This window comes from Seriola dumerili, unplaced genomic scaffold (genome assembly GCF_002260705.1).
Source record: "Seriola dumerili isolate Sdu_G_001 unplaced genomic scaffold, Sdu_1.0 BDQW01001821.1, whole genome shotgun sequence".
NCBI lineage: Eukaryota > Metazoa > Chordata > Actinopteri > Carangiformes > Carangidae > Seriola > Seriola dumerili.
In genome coordinates, this window is record NW_019176076.1 from 106,767 (window position 1) to 125,385 (window position 18,619).

Genomic DNA, 18,619 nt, shown 5'->3' on the forward strand with positions numbered 1-18,619 from the left:
GCTTTAAATGACCTAGAGATAAACAGATACAGCACAATGCAAAAGCTGTATTAGTGAAAATCAAATGAGATATGATCTGGGCTCCCATAAATATCTACTTCAATCAAATTAATTTTGGGCCAATTACTCTAAAAGCAAACAAGCCTCATCTGTCATACAGGAGCCAACTGAAGATCACGTCATCATGGCTCACAGGTCAAAAGCCAAAAAGTCACAAAAACAGGGAGTAGCAGGCCTGCTCTCACTGGCCTGCCAGAGACAGAGGACTAATCCATAAGAGATTTTTGAGCTGGAAGCAAAATAGAAAGTAGTAATCATGTCACAAGGAGCACTCAGACTGGTTGATGAAAGTGGCACTAAGATTTGAAGATAGAGTGCTTGAATGAAAACAAGACCCAGAGTCTACAACCCTGCTAGGGGCTCGATGAGGCTGTGGCACTGCAGTGCTTTGAGGCAAATGCTATTATCAGCATGCTAGCACGCTCACAATGACAATGCAAACATGCTGATGTTTAGCAAGTATACTGTTACAATCTTAGGTTAGTGTGTTAGCATGCTAACATCTGCTCATTAGGACTACACACAAAACAGTGGCTAATGAGAATGTCATTACCTTTAAGTCGTAAACCAAAGTATTGGACAAACTAAACTTCTGACCTGATGGTGGTGATATGAAAAGTCAGGGGATGACCAAAGTCATTACAATAAATTCTGAGCGAGACATTTATGACAATCACTCCAATAACTGTCAAGACACTGATCTAAAACTAAAATGTCAACCTCATGGTAAACCTAAGGGCTGAACAAAGTCAGTATGATATATTGTCTAGGGATCATGGATGTCTGTACAAAATTTCATGGCAATCCACCAAGAGTTTTTGAAATGATTCAGTCTGGACCAAAGTGGTGGACCAACAGAGTTTTAGAGAATCAAAGTTGAGTTCACTTTCAGCCAGACTGGTCTAGCTTAAACTGAGGCAGACATTGCAATCAAACAATCCTCTTTACAGAAAAACCAGAACCAGCTCCGTCAATAAAGCCCCTTTTTCTTTGAACCTCATCATTTTAACATAAACATCAACTGTGCCATTATCTAATATATCTACTGAGAGCTATATAGACAACAGCAGAACAGCCACCTGCGTTGGTCTTGAAAGAAACCACAGAACCTATTCAGCTAAGTCTAACCCACATATTTCATTGAACACATCATTTATCCTCTAGATTTCAAAAAAAAAAAAAAAAGCTATCAAAGCTTCACATGGAACAGTCAAACAATCTGACAGCTCTAGCCCTGTCTTGGATAATGCATGAAGTTGCATTTATAGGGTGGAGGAGTACAATAAAGTCCTCTTGTAGGCAAATAAAGCACTTACTTCAACTCAGGAAACAGGAAAACCCTGTTTCAAACTCAATTTATAAATGATATTTCATTCATATTGTGTCAGCCATTTCTCTCCAGGAGTACTTGCAAAATCTATTGTCTTTTAGCAGTAACTCAGAATGCTGAGTGTGCTTGTTTGATACACCAGAGGTTCACAGAATAGGTTAATTTAAGTGCTAATACATCCGTATGGCTTAAAACGCCATGGTGGCAGGTGAGCATTGTTTACAGTCTTGGTGGTCGCATCAGATGCCATCAAAAGAAAAATGTGTGTGACAGGTGTGTGTGTGTGTAAGTGTTTGAGGGGGTTGGGGTTGTGTGGTAGGTGGTCACAGCCACAGATCAAGCCATGCTCTTTTTAGCACACCATAATACAATAATGCTGCTTTCCCTGCTCCCAAATAAACTGAGCATTACCACGTATTAAAGTCAGACATCCCTAAATGCCCTGCATGCGTCCATCCTCTTGTAAGCATGGACTATATTTAGCCATGTAGGATCTTTGCTCAGCTCAGTCTAAAAACAGAGATAGAAGAGCCAACACCCATTGTGTGACTTGGTGCCCACCAGGAACCAGAGATGCAACACGTGTGGAGTTGGGGGGGGGGCTCTTTTGTTGCTCTTGTTTTGAAGTCTAGTCCAAAACTATAAAACCCTCCTTACACAAGAGGTCCAGGCCTCCACCTGCACTCCTCGAATCTGATTTTACATCCTTCTGATCCCTAATCCTGAGACAGAATTCCTCTCTTTCCTCACAGTGGATAATTGAGCGTGAGGTACAGTTTTATGGGCCATGAGCCAAACTCCTGCCAGAGACACGGGTCATGATGGAAGCATATTCACCAGCCAAAGGGGCGTGAATCCGATTCCTGGCAAGCAACCAACTGCAGGACATTATTCACATGATCACTGCTGGCTGAGGTGATGAAGCTCAAAGTGAAAACATAATCATGTAACACCTTTGGGATATTTGTGAATGAAACACCATGAGTCAAACAATTTTTTTCCTAGCATGATCCAAAACAAATAAGCAGCAGCAAAACAAAGCACTGAAGAAGAATATAATGCAAAAAAAACACACAAATGACATAACTCATCTCACAGCAGCAGAGCAAGGGCCAAGGCAAAAAAAAAAAAAACTTTCCTTCTCTTGCCTCTGTAACATCCAGGTGCTATATTTTACTGTCACCACAGAGCAATCATTATACACACTGCAGGTAGCAGCAGGTAAACAGCTGTTCATAGCAGAGTAAGGTATGATAATCTCACCTGCCCAAGGTCCAGGGTGACATTCACCTCGTTGTACCCCAGCCCCCTGGAGAGAGGAGGGCTCTGCCACCATCGCTCGGTCCCATCAATGGCGTTGGTCACCGGGTGGGCTTTGTTTGGAACAATGGCGTTGCAGTTATCACAGAACTGACCCTAAATGGTGTCAAGTAATTGGTATTTAGAACCACACACATCCAAATAATTGCAGCAAACTAAATGCATGTTTTATTGTGGAGCAAGATGCTGGCAAATCAATAATCTACTGCAAAATATGAAAAAATATTGCAAAAAGTTTAGAAAAAAGCCTAGGTATGTCATTGCCACATTAAAGGAACTCCTGAGGGGACAAGACCAGTGTTGAAAGGGCATTTCCTTTAGAAAACTTGTGGGACTCAACTACAATGGTGTAAAACTATTTCTGGCAGTTGTACAACTTAGTCAGGGCGGGCAGAATTATCAGGTTTGCCCTGAAGCTCTAAAGACTCATTTGGTGTTTACAGAAAGGCACAACACATTTAGAGAGGGTTAGCTTAATAAAAATAAAAAAACATACAAAATAAATAAATCTCAGATAAAGTAAATTTCAGACTGTGGTTATAGGCTGTAGTGTATATAACTTCCTGTTGCCCATGTGTACCAGTTGCCCGTTGCAGCGCTTGTATACAGCTTCTATTTTACTTTTACGCAAGGACGAAAAGCTGTGCTGGGATCACATCAAGGTCCCTATTTTTATTCTTACCTGTATATTTTGAGTAGGAAGTGTGTTCGGTCCTCCGACAAGCTTACAGTATAAATCATATCTCGGTGTCCCAGCCTCATCCTGACCGCAGGTTGCTGTGGCAGAGATACTGGAGCCCTCGGCGAGGTTGAAGTACGGAGGACTCAAACTAAAACCTGTTATGTCATTAAAAGTCTCTTGTCCATTTGCGTCGCTGAAAAGTGTTATCAAAAAAGTAAAAAATACAGCGAGGAGATTAGCCACTCTCATCCCTCTCGCCATGTTCCGCATTAGAGATCCTTGTAGATGCTGAGAGCAACCCGCAGCGTGCAGGTCTTGTCATCTATAGATCTCCATGAAATGCGCCTAATGGGCTGCGCGAGTTAGGCGCGGGGCTCTCTCAGCAGGACTACACGTACAGCTTTAAGTTGGTCTGCTGCTGTTGAAGGTGTGCTCTCTTCCCGCTGCATGTTTCCACATTAACAACGCCAGCTTTCCGTCTTCCTCACCAAACTGTACGTCGCACTGGAGCTATCAGATGTCAGCCTGTGGATAGTCTGTGCTCGACTTTAATCCACTGAGTGGGGCCGAAGGTCTTCTATCACCGTTTACACTGCGTTTACCCGCAACACGTCCTCTTTCTTTTTCATTTTTACTTTAACGATAAAAAGATAGTTTTAACCCATTGGTTCAAAATATACATAAAGCGTCTTGTATTCGCATTTACTTATTATTTGCACATTTTGTTTTGTATCCCAATAGTTCCACTATCATCCAGCAAAGAACCACTTGGAATATGTGTCAGTCACAATGAGAAGTATTCTGCAATTTCTAAGCCAGTTTGAACTGTCTGCTAACCATGGGCTAAATGCAAAACAAAAACCAATACATGTGCAAACAGGTCACAAATGTTAGATTTTAATTATAGAATAACATTTATGGTAAATAAACTGGTTAAGAAAATGATAATGCTTTATATTTAAAAATCTTATTTTATATTTTTATAGTTCTGGTATTAAAGTATAATGTTAACTCTTAGAAGGATATGTGAAGTGCCCCACCAGTGAGTTTATAGTTTCTAAACAACTTTTGATCCTTTAAAAATGATCTTGTGGCGACCTCTAGTGGTACAGACAGTCATCACACCAGCCTTTGGAGAGGTGGGTTTTAGTTACGCAGTTGAAGTCCGGGGTTTCAAATATCACTTGGCTTCTTGTAACAAGAGTTTCCGTATACAGAGAAAAATAACACGACTCGCATTTACACGTCTTGTCTTTAGGCTACTGTCCCAAATGATTCTCAATAAAAAGTGAATCATTTTTGAAATTCTGAAATAGTTACTTTTATATGGGTCACTGAGAGAATGCCTCTGCAACTTGTGTCGTCTTTGAAACTTGCACAACAACAACTAGCCTAAGCATCATGACTCAGTGGCAGGAGGGTTTCCGCGTCCCAGCATCGCTGCCATTCCTGCGACTGGGCAGGCCACTTTCTTTAACGCATGTGTCAATGCTGAGGTAATGATAGGCAAACAGGAACTAGTTGTGCAGTGACTACAGGAGTGGATAAACGAAACAAGTGGCAGGGATCACAGGTCGAATCTGTTGTGTTTTTAATTCTCCCAGGACTCCTCATGGACCCAACCAATCTCCAGGTAGGGTGAATAACCTTCCGCAAAACTGGAAAGCTCTCCGTTTGTTTATGGAGTGGAGTGGAACAAGTGTTGTTACTTATAGGAACAAACCCACCGAGTGTATTTGTATGCAATCTGACCGGTTTCATTTTGGCAGATGCTTCATTATGATTCCGTCTAAGTGTCAGTCTAAGGTACTGTGCTCTGCATAACTCTTCCATTGTTTTATTAAAGTTTTTTTTAAATGCAGGGCGTTTTGTCTCAAATGTTTCTGTTCTGCGAGAGCTAACTGAAAATAGTGCTTCACATCAGGTGCACTGATTCTATGGTGGTCTGTGAAATGATTCATTTATCGTTTTAAACCGGGACTGTTACCAATTATAAGGTCCTATATGCAATCTGAGGTTATAATGTCTTTGTATCCTAGATGGAAAACCTCATATGCAGTGTAATTCTCTTTTAATGGTCAAAATAGCAGGTACCCACCTCTAATGCGTGAGTGTGTGATTGAGGTATAGAGGGTCCTAGATCAGGTAGACTGCACAATGAGCCTCTTCTAAAACGATAAGTACTTTCCTACTGAGTTATAAGGTTTTATCTGCAGATGCTAAGTTGACACTATAGACTCTTTTTGTTTTAATAACCAAAACCATTGTATAACTGAAGGAGGGTATAAGATCAGCAGCAATTTAGACATTAAAACCTTTGGTCACATCGAAGTTTTTCATTGACAAATCTGAACTGACAATACAATTAATCGCTTATTACTTAATGTATTCACCATTTACTCTATAAAAAGCCATTACTGGCAATGTTCATAAGAATATACCTTTATGTTGGCTGAAGTAGATTTATGCAGTTTATGATACACTGAGATGATTTGAACTCACTCAGTTTGAGGTTCATACACAGACTCTCATGTGGTGGTGTTACAGATACATAAGGTATGATTGTATCTGAAATATTAATTAATTTCCTGTTCTTTCAGAAAGCTATTGCCGTAGCACAGAAGGCCTCAGAGGAGGACCAATCTGGGAATTACGCAGAAGCCATCATCTCCTACCAACATGCTGTCAAGTACTTTCTGCACATTTTAAAACGTGCGTCACCATGGCTGGAAACAAAATGCATCTAATGTCATATTAACTGAGCCAGTCACCCTAACAGTCTGTACATGGATGTCCATCACTATCATTGCTTGATGGACCAATTAGCATCTACAAGTGAAGTTACTCAGCTACTGATATAAAATGTTAGTTACAAAAACCAGTAACAATATAGAATGGCATTAAATGAATGTTCTCCTTCCCATCAGGTGAACCCCAGGGTAAAGATGGCAACCAGAAGATCAGAGATAGATGTAAACAGTACCTGGACAGAGTGGAAGAACTGCAGGAGTACCTAGTCAATAAAGAGGTTCTTATAAAAATTTAATTTTTGTTTTAGAAATCTGGACATCCTAAAATGGGAAATGTGTCACAAAAGCATGGGTGTGTTGCAGCATAAGTAGACTTAATTCCTGCTACTTTTTTAAGTATAAAGTTTATTCAAGTGTCTGATAAAATTGTTTATGTAATAATGTCAGAGTTAATAGTTCATTCATAGTCTGGCAGTGTTTAATTTTGTTAAACTCACTGACTACATAAAGAGGTAATGTATGTGGGCTATGGGTGAACCACTAAGCAAAGACACCACATAACAAGCCACATAAACTGCAACTAAGAAAAAAAAATATATATCAAAATAAGACTAGGGTAACAAAAGTGGCACCGTCGTACTCAGTCTTACTTTTATATTCTTAAAATCCAAACAGTAATTGTATTGTAATGTATTGTAAATTGTATAAACGCAGTAACGCTAGTTACCCTGAAGCTACGTCTTGACGTCATCACATTCCGTGCACGCGAGTATCGACTTTGCAATACGGAAGTTTTCTCCTCGATCTTACTCAGGAGCGATCTAAGAAAGGAAAACAAACCTCATAAAAACCTCGATTATCGAGTTAACAGTCTACTTGCAAGGCTACATTTTAAAGAAGTCTGTTTAAAAGTTGTTTACTCACGGTGGTGTGACATCCGTTTCGATTATTGGACAAACTGATCGGCCCTTATGGCTACCAACAATAATTTACAGGTAAGTTGAAGACCAACCCCAGGGCTGGATAAAACGCGCATATAAGCTAACAAAGTTGTCCACATGTATGAGTGAATGAAAAAAGCATCGTAGCTGTTGTCAACCGAAGCGTGTGGCCTGGTTTTGTTGGGTGGTGTTCGGTATAAATGCCTCCGAGGGTGTAGAATAGCGTAACGTTTGTAACATTAGCTGCTAATTAGCATGGTTAGCTAACTTAGCTAACCTAGGCATGATTTCGGCATTTAACTTGTCAACAACAAAAAGATCACCAACAGCAGATACTGAGACCTGTATGTGACGTAAAGATTAGTGTTTTCCGTTATTAAAGTACATGCGGGTGTTGTATTTGCCGAACAATATTATCTTTAGCAGTTCTATTGACTAACATTAACACCGCTAATGAGATTAGCGATGCTAACTAACTGGTTTTATTTGGCCTATAAATGACACCGACTTCCAACAGAAAGTGAAATTGTTAACGTTATATTCTTATATGTGTTACAAACTGTGCTACAGTTTATAGTTAACAGCTACGGAAACCAAAAGGAAGTGAAACAAAGTGCTGTCAAAGTAAGGTTTAGGCACTCTTACCTCGCTGTGTGCGGTGACATCACGCAGGACAGGTGTAGCATTAAATTTGCTCATTATATAACAAATTACGGTAAACATACGGCTGACGGCTGACATTCATTTAAGTATTTTTTTTTAACTATTATTCAGTTAATTTCGTAACTTGGTGTCATTTTTGTTTTGATGTTTGATTGGCTGATTGTTTTTGACCTTCTCACATCTACTTTCTCTGTTAATGCCAGCACCTACAGGTGACAATGTAACTAACTTTGTTCTGTGTCTGTTTTATTTTAGAAAGCCATTGATCTTGCCAGCAAGGCAGCTCAGGAGGATAAAGCTCAGAACTATGATGAGGCTCTGCGTCTCTACCAGGCAGCTGTTCAGTACTTCCTACATGTTGTGAAATGTAAGGCATAAAACAGCACATTGGCATTGAGTATAACCTGTCCACAATCTGATAACTCGCATTGTAGCCTGTTGTGGACATGGTTAAAAAAGGCTTCACTTTCTTCTTGAACTAACCTGTAAGAATAATTAAAGAATTGCCTGAAAACCTGAAATATAATTTTATTTATTTATTTAATTATTTTAACTATTTTCTTTTTAAACCGTTGTTTTGTGAGTGTACCAACACTGCCAGAAAATTTAGGAGAGCAGTGTCTAATACAGCCTGAAATCATTTTTGTTTAACTTTTTTCTGCTTATTTCTGACAGATGAAGCCCAAGGTGAGAAAGCTAAACAGAGCATCCGGGCGAAATGTGCTGAATATTTGGACAGAGCAGAGAAGTTGAAGGAGTATCTAAAGAAGAAAGAGAAAGCTCCTCCTGCTAAGCCTGTCAAAGAATCACAGTCTGATGACAAAGGGTGTGTTTATGGGTGGGGCAGTGGGGTATGTCTGCTTATGTGATGCCATTCAGATCTGGATGAAGAATCAGTTTTCCCTTGATATATTGGAAATATAATGATATCATAATTTTTTACTTGAAATTTAGACAATATGATGTAAAAAAAAAAAAAAAAAAAATTATAATGCGATGTTTGTGTGTTCAGGAATGAAAGTGATGAAGGTGATGATCCAGAGAAAAAGAAGTTCCAAAATCAACTCTCAGGTTTGTAATATTGTTTTTAGGAATTATTAGGCCTCCTGAAGGCTTTGTATATTTGTTTACTGTTGGTTTTTTACATGCATTCATGTCATTATGTGGGCACCTCAGTAATGTATATTTTTTCCAGGCGCAATTGTTATGGAGAAACCAAATATCAAATGGAATGATGTTGCTGGTTTAGAAGGAGCCAAGGAGGCGCTGAAAGAAGCTGTTATTCTTCCAATCAAATTTCCCCATCTTTTCACAGGTATTAAAGCTTGTTTAATTAGAAGGCCACCTTTTTACTCTTAAATGATAGAAGCAAACATCTATGTTACATGGGATTGTTGTGTCACAGTGCAGGACTATAGATTAAATTACCTCTGTGCTCGAACAACAGGAAAGAGAACTCCATGGAGGGGGATCTTGCTCTTTGGACCTCCAGGTACAGGAAAGTCCTATCTGGCTAAAGCTGTTGCCACAGAGGCCAACAATTCCACATTCTTCTCCATCTCCTCGTCTGACCTCGTCTCCAAATGGCTGGGCGAGAGTGAAAAGTGAGTCATTTTACCAGCAATCCAAAGAGGCATGGGTTAAGCATATAAATATGCTACAGCATAGTATATCCAACAGCACTCACCTATTTCATTTCCTGAAAGCTTCCCTTCTGCTTCTCAGGTTGGTGAAGAATCTTTTCAGCCTCGCAAGGGAGCACAAGCCCTCGATCATCTTCATCGATGAGATCGACTCCCTGTGTGGCTCAAGAAGTGAGAACGAGAGTGAAGCTGCTCGTCGTATTAAGACAGAATTCCTGGTTCAGATGCAGGGTGAGTCTTATGAGCTTAAAAAAATATTTGTAGTTACTGAATTTTTTGATATTGTTTCAGATTCAGATGCTGAACAATCCCCACTTTTCATGTTAAATTGTTTAAAAATCTGAGATGTATAATTTTTCATGTCACTGAACATTTTTTCAGCAATATTCTGTGGAATCAGAAAACAACCTGTGGGATCTAAAATGGCAGTTCAAGTAAAAAAAATGAATGTTCAGGCACTGAAAGAAGCGACCCTTTCAGTTTCAGTCCCTGAATTTTCACTGGCAGCATTATAGTTACAAAGAATGGATTAGACTAAAGTGTAACCATAGAAACTAAAGGTGTGCACAGGGGAAAAGCTGCAATGGGTGGGTGATGAGAAGGTGCTTTTGAGCAAAGTTCAAATATTTGGGTTGTTGAGTCAATCAGTAGATTAAGTCGAAAGGCAGGCAAAACATTCAGATTAATGTCCTCTTGGCTGTATAGGACTTGTTTCAGAGTAGGGCCGGTGGTTGGACTCTCCCTCTCTCTGTCGCTTTCTGTACTTCTCTCTGTTCACTTCTTGTTAACTGAAGCATGAGCAGCTTAAATGAGCACTGAGTCACATGAGGCAGGAAAGTGCTACTGCACCACTCCAAATATAATCAGACTTTACAACATGCTGATTCTGGTCACTCCCCCAAACAGACGTCAGAACATAGGTGAGGGGAAAACACCTGCTATGACATCACTGATTAGGATGTTGTCAGAGGTGTAATGTGTTTTACAGCTATTAACAGCTGAACTATAATTAAACTAAATATCTTTTGAGGAGATAATGTTTATAATAGAGCAATAATTCACACTTAATCTTTAACATGATTTATAATTTGCAAATCCACAGAGTTAACACAAAAACATCTGTAAAATATAATGCAATCTAGTACAGTAGTCATGGAACAAACAACTACGTGGCTAAATGTGAATACCTGTTTATCTATATTCATCAATATTGTCAGTCGCTGTGTGTGTTGTATTCAGCAACTCTCCAAGATTTATTTCTTGCATGTGCACACTTTTTAATAAACATGCTTGCAAGAAATCTATTTAAGATACATCATTTTGTAACTTGAATACAGGCTGCTTTGATGCACCGAAATGGTTTTTGTATGTCTGGTGAGTAAACCTGTGAAATGTTATTTCTTTCTATAACCTTGTACCACAGATCGTTTGTGGTTGCAGATTTGTAGAAAGATGTAGATGTCAGTAAAGGCATCAAGATATAATCTTTGTGGTGGAAAAAAATTAAATTTCAAGTGCATCTTACCCTGGATGTGTTGTTACAGGTGTGGGGAATGACAATGAGGGAGTGCTGGTACTTGGAGCAACAAACATCCCATGGACACTAGACTCAGCTATCAGAAGAAGGTTATTGTTATTACTCAGTAAAAGTTGTTTGTAACCATGTTGTCATTCACTTGTGCTGACTGTTCATAAATAATACTCTCTCAGATTTGAGAAACGGATCTACATCCCGCTGCCTGAAGAGCACGCCCGTTCCTTCATGTTCAAACTCCATCTGGGATCAACCCCAAACAGTCTCACTGAATCTGACTTTGTCACTCTGGGCAAGAAGACAGATGGCTACTCTGGAGCAGATATAAGTATCATTGTCAGAGATGCTCTAATGCAGCCGGTTCGAAAGGTCCAGTCAGCAACCCACTTCAAACGGGTATGACTTGAATATGAATATCACATACTAATTTTATGCTTTAGTGTAATGTGTTAGAGCTAACTGTTACTTTTGTTTCCTTTCTTATGTTTTGATTTAAATAAGGTACGGGGTCCATCCAGAACTGACCCCAACGCTGTTGTAGATGACCTCTTGACTCCTTGCTCCCCTGGTGATCCCAACGCAGTTGAAATGACATGGATGGAGGTCCCTGGGGAGAAGCTATTGGAACCTGTAGTATGCATGGTAAGAATATAGAAATATTAGATGGTAATATAAATGTACATCAGAGCCCTCATTCTAATATGTTTTTTTCCCCCTTTTTTCAGTCTGATATGATGAGGTCTCAGTCCAACACAAAGCCAACAGTCAATGAACAAGATCTTGACAAACTGAAAAAATTCACAGAAGACTTTGGACAGGAAGGCTAGGCGGGATAAATGAGCCAAGTCAAACCAAAGCAAAGGAATTGATTGTGTCTCTTTACTGTCCTTGTCCCTTTTTCTTTATTTCTCTGTCTCATCCTAACCATTCACCAGACCTGGTGATTTATTATAAGTGGGTAAAATTACTGCTCTGTTCTGCCAATCTGATAACTACACAAAGGGTGGAAGACCTAGTTTTATTTGATATTCACTATTGTCCAAAGAAGATTAAAGACTTCCCATCTACAGCTGATAAAAGAATCAATGCCACATAGGGAATTTAGAGGGTTGTTTGATTTATGCACTAAAGACTAAAGGTATTGATGAGCAGAAAACCCAAGCATCTTAGGGAAACTAGCAGAGAACCTACACAACAGTTGGTGCAAATGAGGTCATTGGAATCAACATTATTTATTTTAAGTTCTAGTAAGTAAATCTCACTAGACTAATAAATACCCCTTGCATATTCTCTATTTTGTATTAAGAAAAAACAAGCATTTTATAGTGTATAGTGTACTTTGTGGAATATATAAATCTTGGGCTGGGAAGGTGAAGTGGAGGGCACGAGTTCACAGAATTTGTTTTGGTGAAATACATCATTCTCGTCTCAAGGTGGTGGACATTATAGAGTTTGAGACAGAGATACTCAGGATGAGAGCTGTATTAGGCCCTGTTGACATTTTGGGTTGTTTATCAAGTTTCCAAACAAATGACAGTTGTATTTATTAACTCAGTTGTCATTTGAATTCAACATGACTATTAGGGGGGCTCACCGTTGGTGCCGTACCAGCATTATTTTACCACTTTATTTTTCAAGGACTCAGTAGCTTTCAATTGCTTTGTCTCTCAGCTTATGGCTTTTTCACAACCTACTGTACATTTTTTCATCACTGTCCATCGGCTTTGCTAATTATCCTTAATGCAAACTGCAAAAAACTAAGCCTTATATTAAGATCAAGTCACATTGCAAATTAAGGCAGGTGTTGAAGTTGGACACTGGTGGCTCAAGTGGAGAGATCATCTCTTACACTTGACAACATAGGAATGCATCTCCAAGCATGGAGTTTATGTAGCCATAAGTGGCAGTGTGCACCATGTGCCTTCCAGAAAAGCCGCAAAATTCTTTTTTTTAATATGTTGGTCTGCTCATATATTGAGTGCGTTGTCACTACAACTAAGAAATGTATAATACTTGCACATTTCATGTATGCTCTTTTAGAGATTGTATACAGCTGTACTCTTTTGCTCCTAAGGTGTGCTGTCTCCTATGAGTCTTGATGGAAAACATATCTTATTTTACTGTAAATGTCTATACATATAGCCAACTCTTCAGCCTTTTCTTTGTGAAGAGGTCACCCATGCATAAGATCTCCTGTTTTTCGTTTCCATTATGTAAATAAAGGTTATAGCTTTGTCAAGAAATCAAGTTTTGTTATTGACAGGGATTTCTAACAGAGATGTAGATTTAAAAAGGGACTTTTTTACTGTCTTGCCAGTTGACATACCTGGCGGGTGGGCACATAGGTGTGTAGCTAGCTAAATGGAACGGATACGACGAATGAGGAAGCAGAACGTTGCATTGTGGGAGTTGTTGTCAATGCATACTCGAGCAGCGTTGTAATTCCAGAAAGCATTTCCGACTGAGAACTACAAGTACCAAGTGCGACCCTGGAGCGTCCGTTTACAGTGCACAGTTCGATTTGTTTTGGTTTATGCCGACTGCGTTTGGTCACGGGGAGCCAAGGTCCACCGTGGTACTCTAACCTGACCTTTACACATCTTTGACTCACCGCCAAACCCTCCAACAACTCCTCCTCTGAGGTCTGTGTTTCGCCACCCCCTTTTTCAGGGCCGCCGCCTGCCCCGTAGCTCCGTTATCGGACCCTAGAAGCTGGCCTGCTAGTTAGCAAACAAGCTAACGATTGCCAGATTTCACCCATGTCCTCTGAAGAAGGGTTGAGCTCAACGATCACGGATTGGATTTTCATCAATTCTTGGTGGCTCCTCCTGCCATTCATCATGCTTCTTGTCGTTGCTGCCTTCATTGTTGCCTTTGTGTTACTGTTATACATGATATCACCTCTTATTAGTCCCAAACCGTTGAAACTGAACGGGGCCCACGTCGTGGTAAGTGCACCGGAGAGCTAACGTTACGTCGCTAGTTAGGCTGGTAACGGTAGCTAACGTCCACTCATTACTGTAGCTAGCTTTAAGTTGTAAGCTACCCTAGTTTAAGCTATGTACGCCCGTAGCACTTACGACACAGTCAATAATTAATCACAACTATTTTGACAGAAAAATACATTTTTCAGAGTGCAGAATTTACCGCGATTGTTGCCTGTCAGTTATAAGGAGTGACACGCCCACATATGGGCTAAGCAACGTTACGTTTAACTTCAAAATTTATTTGGAGACCTGTTTATAAGGTGCACTTAGATAAAACAAAATTCACTTGACGCTAGTTAGATAAAACTTGTTAATGCATATCATACTCTGGTGACGCTTATATTATTCAGTTTTTTTGAAACAGCTATAGAGAGGTTCTAATTCATCTTAGTTAATGGTCAACTTAATGGTTATGTCAGTGAGGGTAGATTATATACTAGAAATGCCTCTCAAGGTAACACAATATAGTTGACTACAGCACCACAAACTGCAGCCATTGAAATAACAAAGATGTTGAACCACCACCTCTCTATAACAGTTTAAGCAAAAACTCAGAAGGCTTGTTTTATTAGAATGCATTCTATTTAGCTGGGTGTACCTACTGTCAACTGTGTGTAGTTGCTCATTTATTAATGCAAATCATGCAAACAGACCCTGCACCTTACTAATTTTTTTTAATATATATACGTAACATTTCAGACACAGAATTGTATTTCCAGTTTACCTGCCGCCCATGTGTTGCGGGTCAGCTGCCCTATATTTGACCTTTGATTAATGATCTTCTTACCCTTTCAATTTTCAGGTGACAGGAGGCTCAAGTGGGATTGGAAAATCCATTGCAATTGAGTGCTACAGGCAAGGCGCTTTCATCACCTTGGTGGCACGAGATGAGGTCAGTACAAACCACATTCAGCCAATCATTCCTTTAAGTCTAGCCTAGTCACAACCTGTTTGTTGTTATAGCCAACCAATTTGATGTCAACACAGAGTCACAAATTCTAAAGGTGAATTTGCTCTATGTCAGGTGAAGGATGTGCTCTACTCACATGCAAAATGCACTTTATTTTGTGTTAAACAGTTCACCTGTGTGTGAGCATTAATGTTCAGAAGATTTGATATGTTTTCATTTAGTTTTCAAAGGTGAAACTTGATGACATTCGTAAGAGTTTACACAAGTTTGAACAGATCAAACATGCATTTTTTTCCTTTAGGCTAAACTGCTTCAAGCTAAGAAAGAAGTGGAGAAATTTGCAATCAATGACAAGCAGGTATGGTTTTAGTAATTACTTCAATGAAAGATGTCATGACTGTATGTGTTCATATAAGGTATAACATGTGGTGACATTTTACATTAGATTATAAAAGATCATGTACTATATGTACTTTATTCAGGTGGTGCTCTGCATATCGGTGGATGTAGCTAGTGATTACAGTCAGGTGGAAAGTGTGATCAAACAGGTAATGTTACTCTCTCCATCACCATGAAACATTTCAGACTCCTTAAATAATTCAGTACTGAAGTGTTAAAGTGTTTTTTTCCTGTTGTGTAGGCTCAAGAGAAGCTGGGGCCTGTTGATATGCTTGTGAACTGTGCTGGAACATCCATTTCTGGAAAGTTTGAGGAAGTGGAGGTGGACCGCTTTAAAGTAAGCACCTTTGAGTGTAAGTTTCTTTATGTTCAGATGTTCATTAATCTACTCTGAACAGTACTAAAAACTGTATTTCCAACAGAAACTGATGGAAGTGAACTACCTTGGCAGCGTTTACCCAACACGGGCTGTCATAACCACCATGAAGGAGCGAAGAATGGGCCGCATCATGTTTGTGTCCTCCCAAGCGGGCCAGATTGGCCTGTTTGGATACACTGCTTACTCTCCATCCAAGTTTGCTCTGCGTGGCTTAGCAGAGTCACTGCAGATGGAGGTGAGTTTTACTTTCTCACAATTGAACATCCTTTTGCACAGATTTCAACTGCACACCGCACAAACACACCGCATCAAATTCACTCTGCATCTAGTTAAATATATTTAGCACGTATCTGTTATATTTTTCCACCACTTTGCTGCACAGATGTGTATGTTAGTGGTGTGAATATTATAACAAGGATTCCCAATATACCAATAGGTTGCACTCATACTTAATTTAATTGCCTTAAAGCCGTTTTGTATAAAATTCTTATTTGTTTAAGTTATCTTTAAGGTCAGTGACTGTTGCTGTTCTTATACTCCAGATAAAGCCGTACAATATCTATGTGACTGTGGCTTACCCCCCTGACACTGACACTCCAGGACTGGCTGAGGAAAACAAGACAAAGGTAAAGTCTTTAACACAATTAACAGTAACAGCCCCACCCCCACCCCCTCTATTTAAAGAATTTTCTTCCTTTATTATTTTCTCTCCTAGCCTCTAGAGACCAAATTAATCTCTGAAACGTCTGGAGTTTGTCAACCAGACCAAGTGGCCAAAATCATTGTGCGAGATGCAGTGGTAAGAAATTCAGTTCACACCCTACCATGTCTCTTGGCCAACTTTCAAACATTAAACAAATGATTGTGGAGAAAGATAGTATGTTTTAAATGTACCTGCCTGTTTTTCTTTGCTTTCACAGCAGGGGAACTTCAACAGCTCCGTGGGACCCGATGGTTACATGCTATCAGCCCTCACCTGTGGAATGTCACCTGTCACCTCTATCACAGAGGGTCTCCAGCAGGTACAGCCACGTGCACGATACTGTCACACTGGCCTAAGTAATGCTCACCTAATGCCTTGCTAATACAAATTCTAACCTGTGTTTATCTTCCATACAGATTGTTACCATGGGATTATTTCGGACCATCGCCCTCTTCTACCTGGGGAGTTTTGACAGCATTGTGCGCCGCTGCATGATTCAGAGGGAGCAGTTAAAAGCAGCTGACAAGAGAGAGTGACAGCAGCCTTACCTTCTTCATAGCCCAGTGCTCCTTCTCCTCCTCCTCTTCCACACCCCCCCACCCCCACCCCCCATCCCCCATCCCGTCCCCTCCCCTCCTTCAAGTGTACAAGTGCACAACCATAGGTGGGGGAAAAGGTCAAGCTTGGAGTGCATTTCTGATATCAATTTAACAGATGGGATGAAAGAAAATGGCAGATGTTTACTCTTTGCTTGTCCAGTGATGTAACTCCCCCATAAACTTCACAGCCATTTCTATCCTTTCAGAGCATTCCAGTGACTTTTCAGTTTCATTTTTCCACCTGCTTCTTTTTGTGGGAGCAGCCTTACTTTAGGGGAATGAGGGCAGACTAAACATCCCACAGCCTGGTTTTAAAGTAGGTAGGCTTTGTGAACCACTTACATTAGATATCAGGCTTCTACTCGCACAGTGTTGTTTTTTTTTCTCACAGAGAGAAAAAGCAACACATAGCCTGTCCGACCAGTTGTGCCAAATATGGCTTAAAATTCCTTCCCACCAGGGGCTATAGTGAAAACCAGAATGGTAACTTTCACCTTTTGCCATATTGTTGCATGTATCACAAAACTAGTTCCACCTTGTCAGAGTTTTACTGTTTTCACTAAACAAGTCCCTTCTTCTCTACCTTTTCGTACCACAAGTCTTTGCAGGCAAAGCACCTTCCTTTTTGATCGAATAACCTCTGTGTTTGAAACCAGTTGTGACCCTCAGCGTTTTGTTGTTGCTGTGGGATGTTTTGTTTTTGTGCTCTGTGTGTGAACCAAACCAGGATGTGATACAACAGCACTCTTCAGTGACATCAGAGAGAGAGAGAGAGAGCGCGTGTGATGTTTTTAATTGTTTTTTAAATTTTACTAATGCAAAAACATAATATCCAGAAAATAATATTCAAAATTTTTTGACGCAGTGCTGGGGCAAAGACTTTTGGGTGAATTGTTTGCATGACTGCGTGTGTGTGTTCGTGTTTGCTGTGACTGAGCCAACCCCCGGGGAGAGAAAAGCCATTCGATTTTTATGTCTCGGGAATAAAAAGACCAAATTATTTTCTCGTCATCCCAGCTTATTTTATTGAGAAAGGAAAGCAGGTGCTATGGGTTGAAGCCATGAAGTTAAAAGATGGAGAGAAAAAAACCACCAGCTCAGGTGATTTCCCTTTTCACCTGCGCATTTGATTTGAATTTCAATATACTTTTTTTTTCATAAATGTGTGAAAGGAAGCTTATCATTTTTACATGCAGTTTTGTGTGTCTGTGCACATATTCAGCCACCCCAGTCAAGATCCAAGTGGGATCCATAATCTGTCAGGGTGGTGTAAAAGTCAGGGCAGGGCAAGACTCGCTGGTCCGAGTCATGTCTCTGTAGGTCTAGTGAGGGCGCTGGAGATTTGTTTTACATAAAGGCCAAAATAGTAGAGGGACTAGGATGGAAGTGTGATCCGTTGTCCCTCTGATTTTGACCTGCTATGACTCTGTCATGCACAGTTGGGACTTTTAACTCCCTAAATAACACTCGATTCCCTCCTGATTTCTGTCAAGCCTTGCAAAGTCTTGTATTTACCATATGACCTTCTTATTGTTTTACATATTGAGGGAGAAAAAGTACAGTGTCGACTCTTGCAAGTCTTCCTTTGGTCCATCACAAACGGGGAGAATGTACTTTAATATAAAGCATACAAATCAGAACATAGGAATATTATTTTTAAATACACCAATATTTGAATGCCAAAATGTGTTAAGACCATTTCTGTAGATGCAATGCATT

The 18,619-nt window shown here is 39.9% G+C and overlaps 3 protein-coding genes across 4 annotated transcripts in view; 2 read left to right on the top strand and 1 right to left on the bottom strand.

Moving 5' to 3' along the window:
- The window catches only part of lama3 (laminin subunit alpha 3), a 52,673-nt gene extending 49,011 nt beyond the window's left edge, over window positions 1-3,662 (bottom strand). The window contains exons 1-2 of the mRNA XM_022768706.1: window positions 3,393-3,662; window positions 2,654-2,806 (exon numbers count right to left, since the gene is read on the bottom strand). Coding sequence (XP_022624427.1) covers window positions 2,654-2,806; window positions 3,393-3,662 — 423 coding nt within the window. The remainder of the gene's footprint in view (window positions 1-2,653; window positions 2,807-3,392) is intronic.
- Window positions 3,663-4,654: 992 nt separating this feature from the next.
- vps4b (vacuolar protein sorting 4 homolog B) lies at window positions 4,655-13,084 on the top strand. Of its 2 annotated transcripts, XM_022768764.1 has the most exons (13): window positions 4,655-5,025; window positions 5,993-6,104; window positions 6,320-6,420; window positions 8,002-8,113; window positions 8,422-8,572; window positions 8,759-8,817; window positions 8,942-9,061; window positions 9,194-9,350; window positions 9,472-9,620; window positions 10,934-11,015; window positions 11,100-11,319; window positions 11,425-11,565; window positions 11,649-13,084. In XM_022768764.1, the coding sequence occupies exons 1-13, from the start codon at window positions 5,005-5,007 to the stop codon at window positions 11,748-11,750; spliced, it is 1,527 nt and encodes a 508-aa protein (XP_022624485.1). In that variant the 5' UTR covers window positions 4,655-5,004; the 3' UTR covers window positions 11,751-13,084. The 2 variants fall into 2 exon arrangements, with proteins under 2 accessions (XP_022624485.1, XP_022624486.1); XM_022768765.1 differs by lacking the exons at window positions 4,655-5,025; window positions 5,993-6,104; window positions 6,320-6,420 and adding an exon at window positions 6,913-7,137.
- Window positions 13,085-13,449: 365 nt separating this feature from the next.
- Window positions 13,450-16,913, top strand: kdsr (3-ketodihydrosphingosine reductase). Its single transcript, XM_022768777.1, has 10 exons — window positions 13,450-13,871; window positions 14,713-14,802; window positions 15,122-15,178; window positions 15,303-15,368; window positions 15,461-15,556; window positions 15,642-15,833; window positions 16,141-16,224; window positions 16,314-16,397; window positions 16,519-16,620; window positions 16,718-16,913. The coding sequence occupies exons 1-10, from the start codon at window positions 13,683-13,685 to the stop codon at window positions 16,835-16,837; spliced, it is 1,080 nt and encodes a 359-aa protein (XP_022624498.1). The 5' UTR covers window positions 13,450-13,682; the 3' UTR covers window positions 16,838-16,913.
- The last annotated feature ends 1,706 nt before the right edge of the window (window positions 16,914-18,619 follow it).

Coding starts and splice junctions, on each gene's coding strand:
- vps4b (XM_022768764.1), top strand. CDS start 5,005: ATGGACCCAACCAATCTCCAG. Junction 6,105..6,319: donor CTTTCTGCACATTTTAAAAC/GTGCGTCACCAT, acceptor CCTTCCCATCAG/GTGAACCCCAGGGTAAAGAT. Junction 11,566..11,648: donor TGGAACCTGTAGTATGCATG/GTAAGAATATAG, acceptor CCCTTTTTTCAG/TCTGATATGATGAGGTCTCA.
- kdsr (XM_022768777.1), top strand. CDS start 13,683: ATGTCCTCTGAAGAAGGGTTGAGCTCAACGATCACGGATTGGATTTTC. Junction 14,803..15,121: donor CCTTGGTGGCACGAGATGAG/GTCAGTACAAAC, acceptor TTTTTCCTTTAG/GCTAAACTGCTTCAAGCTAA. Junction 15,834..16,140: donor CAGAGTCACTGCAGATGGAG/GTGAGTTTTACT, acceptor CTTATACTCCAG/ATAAAGCCGTACAATATCTA.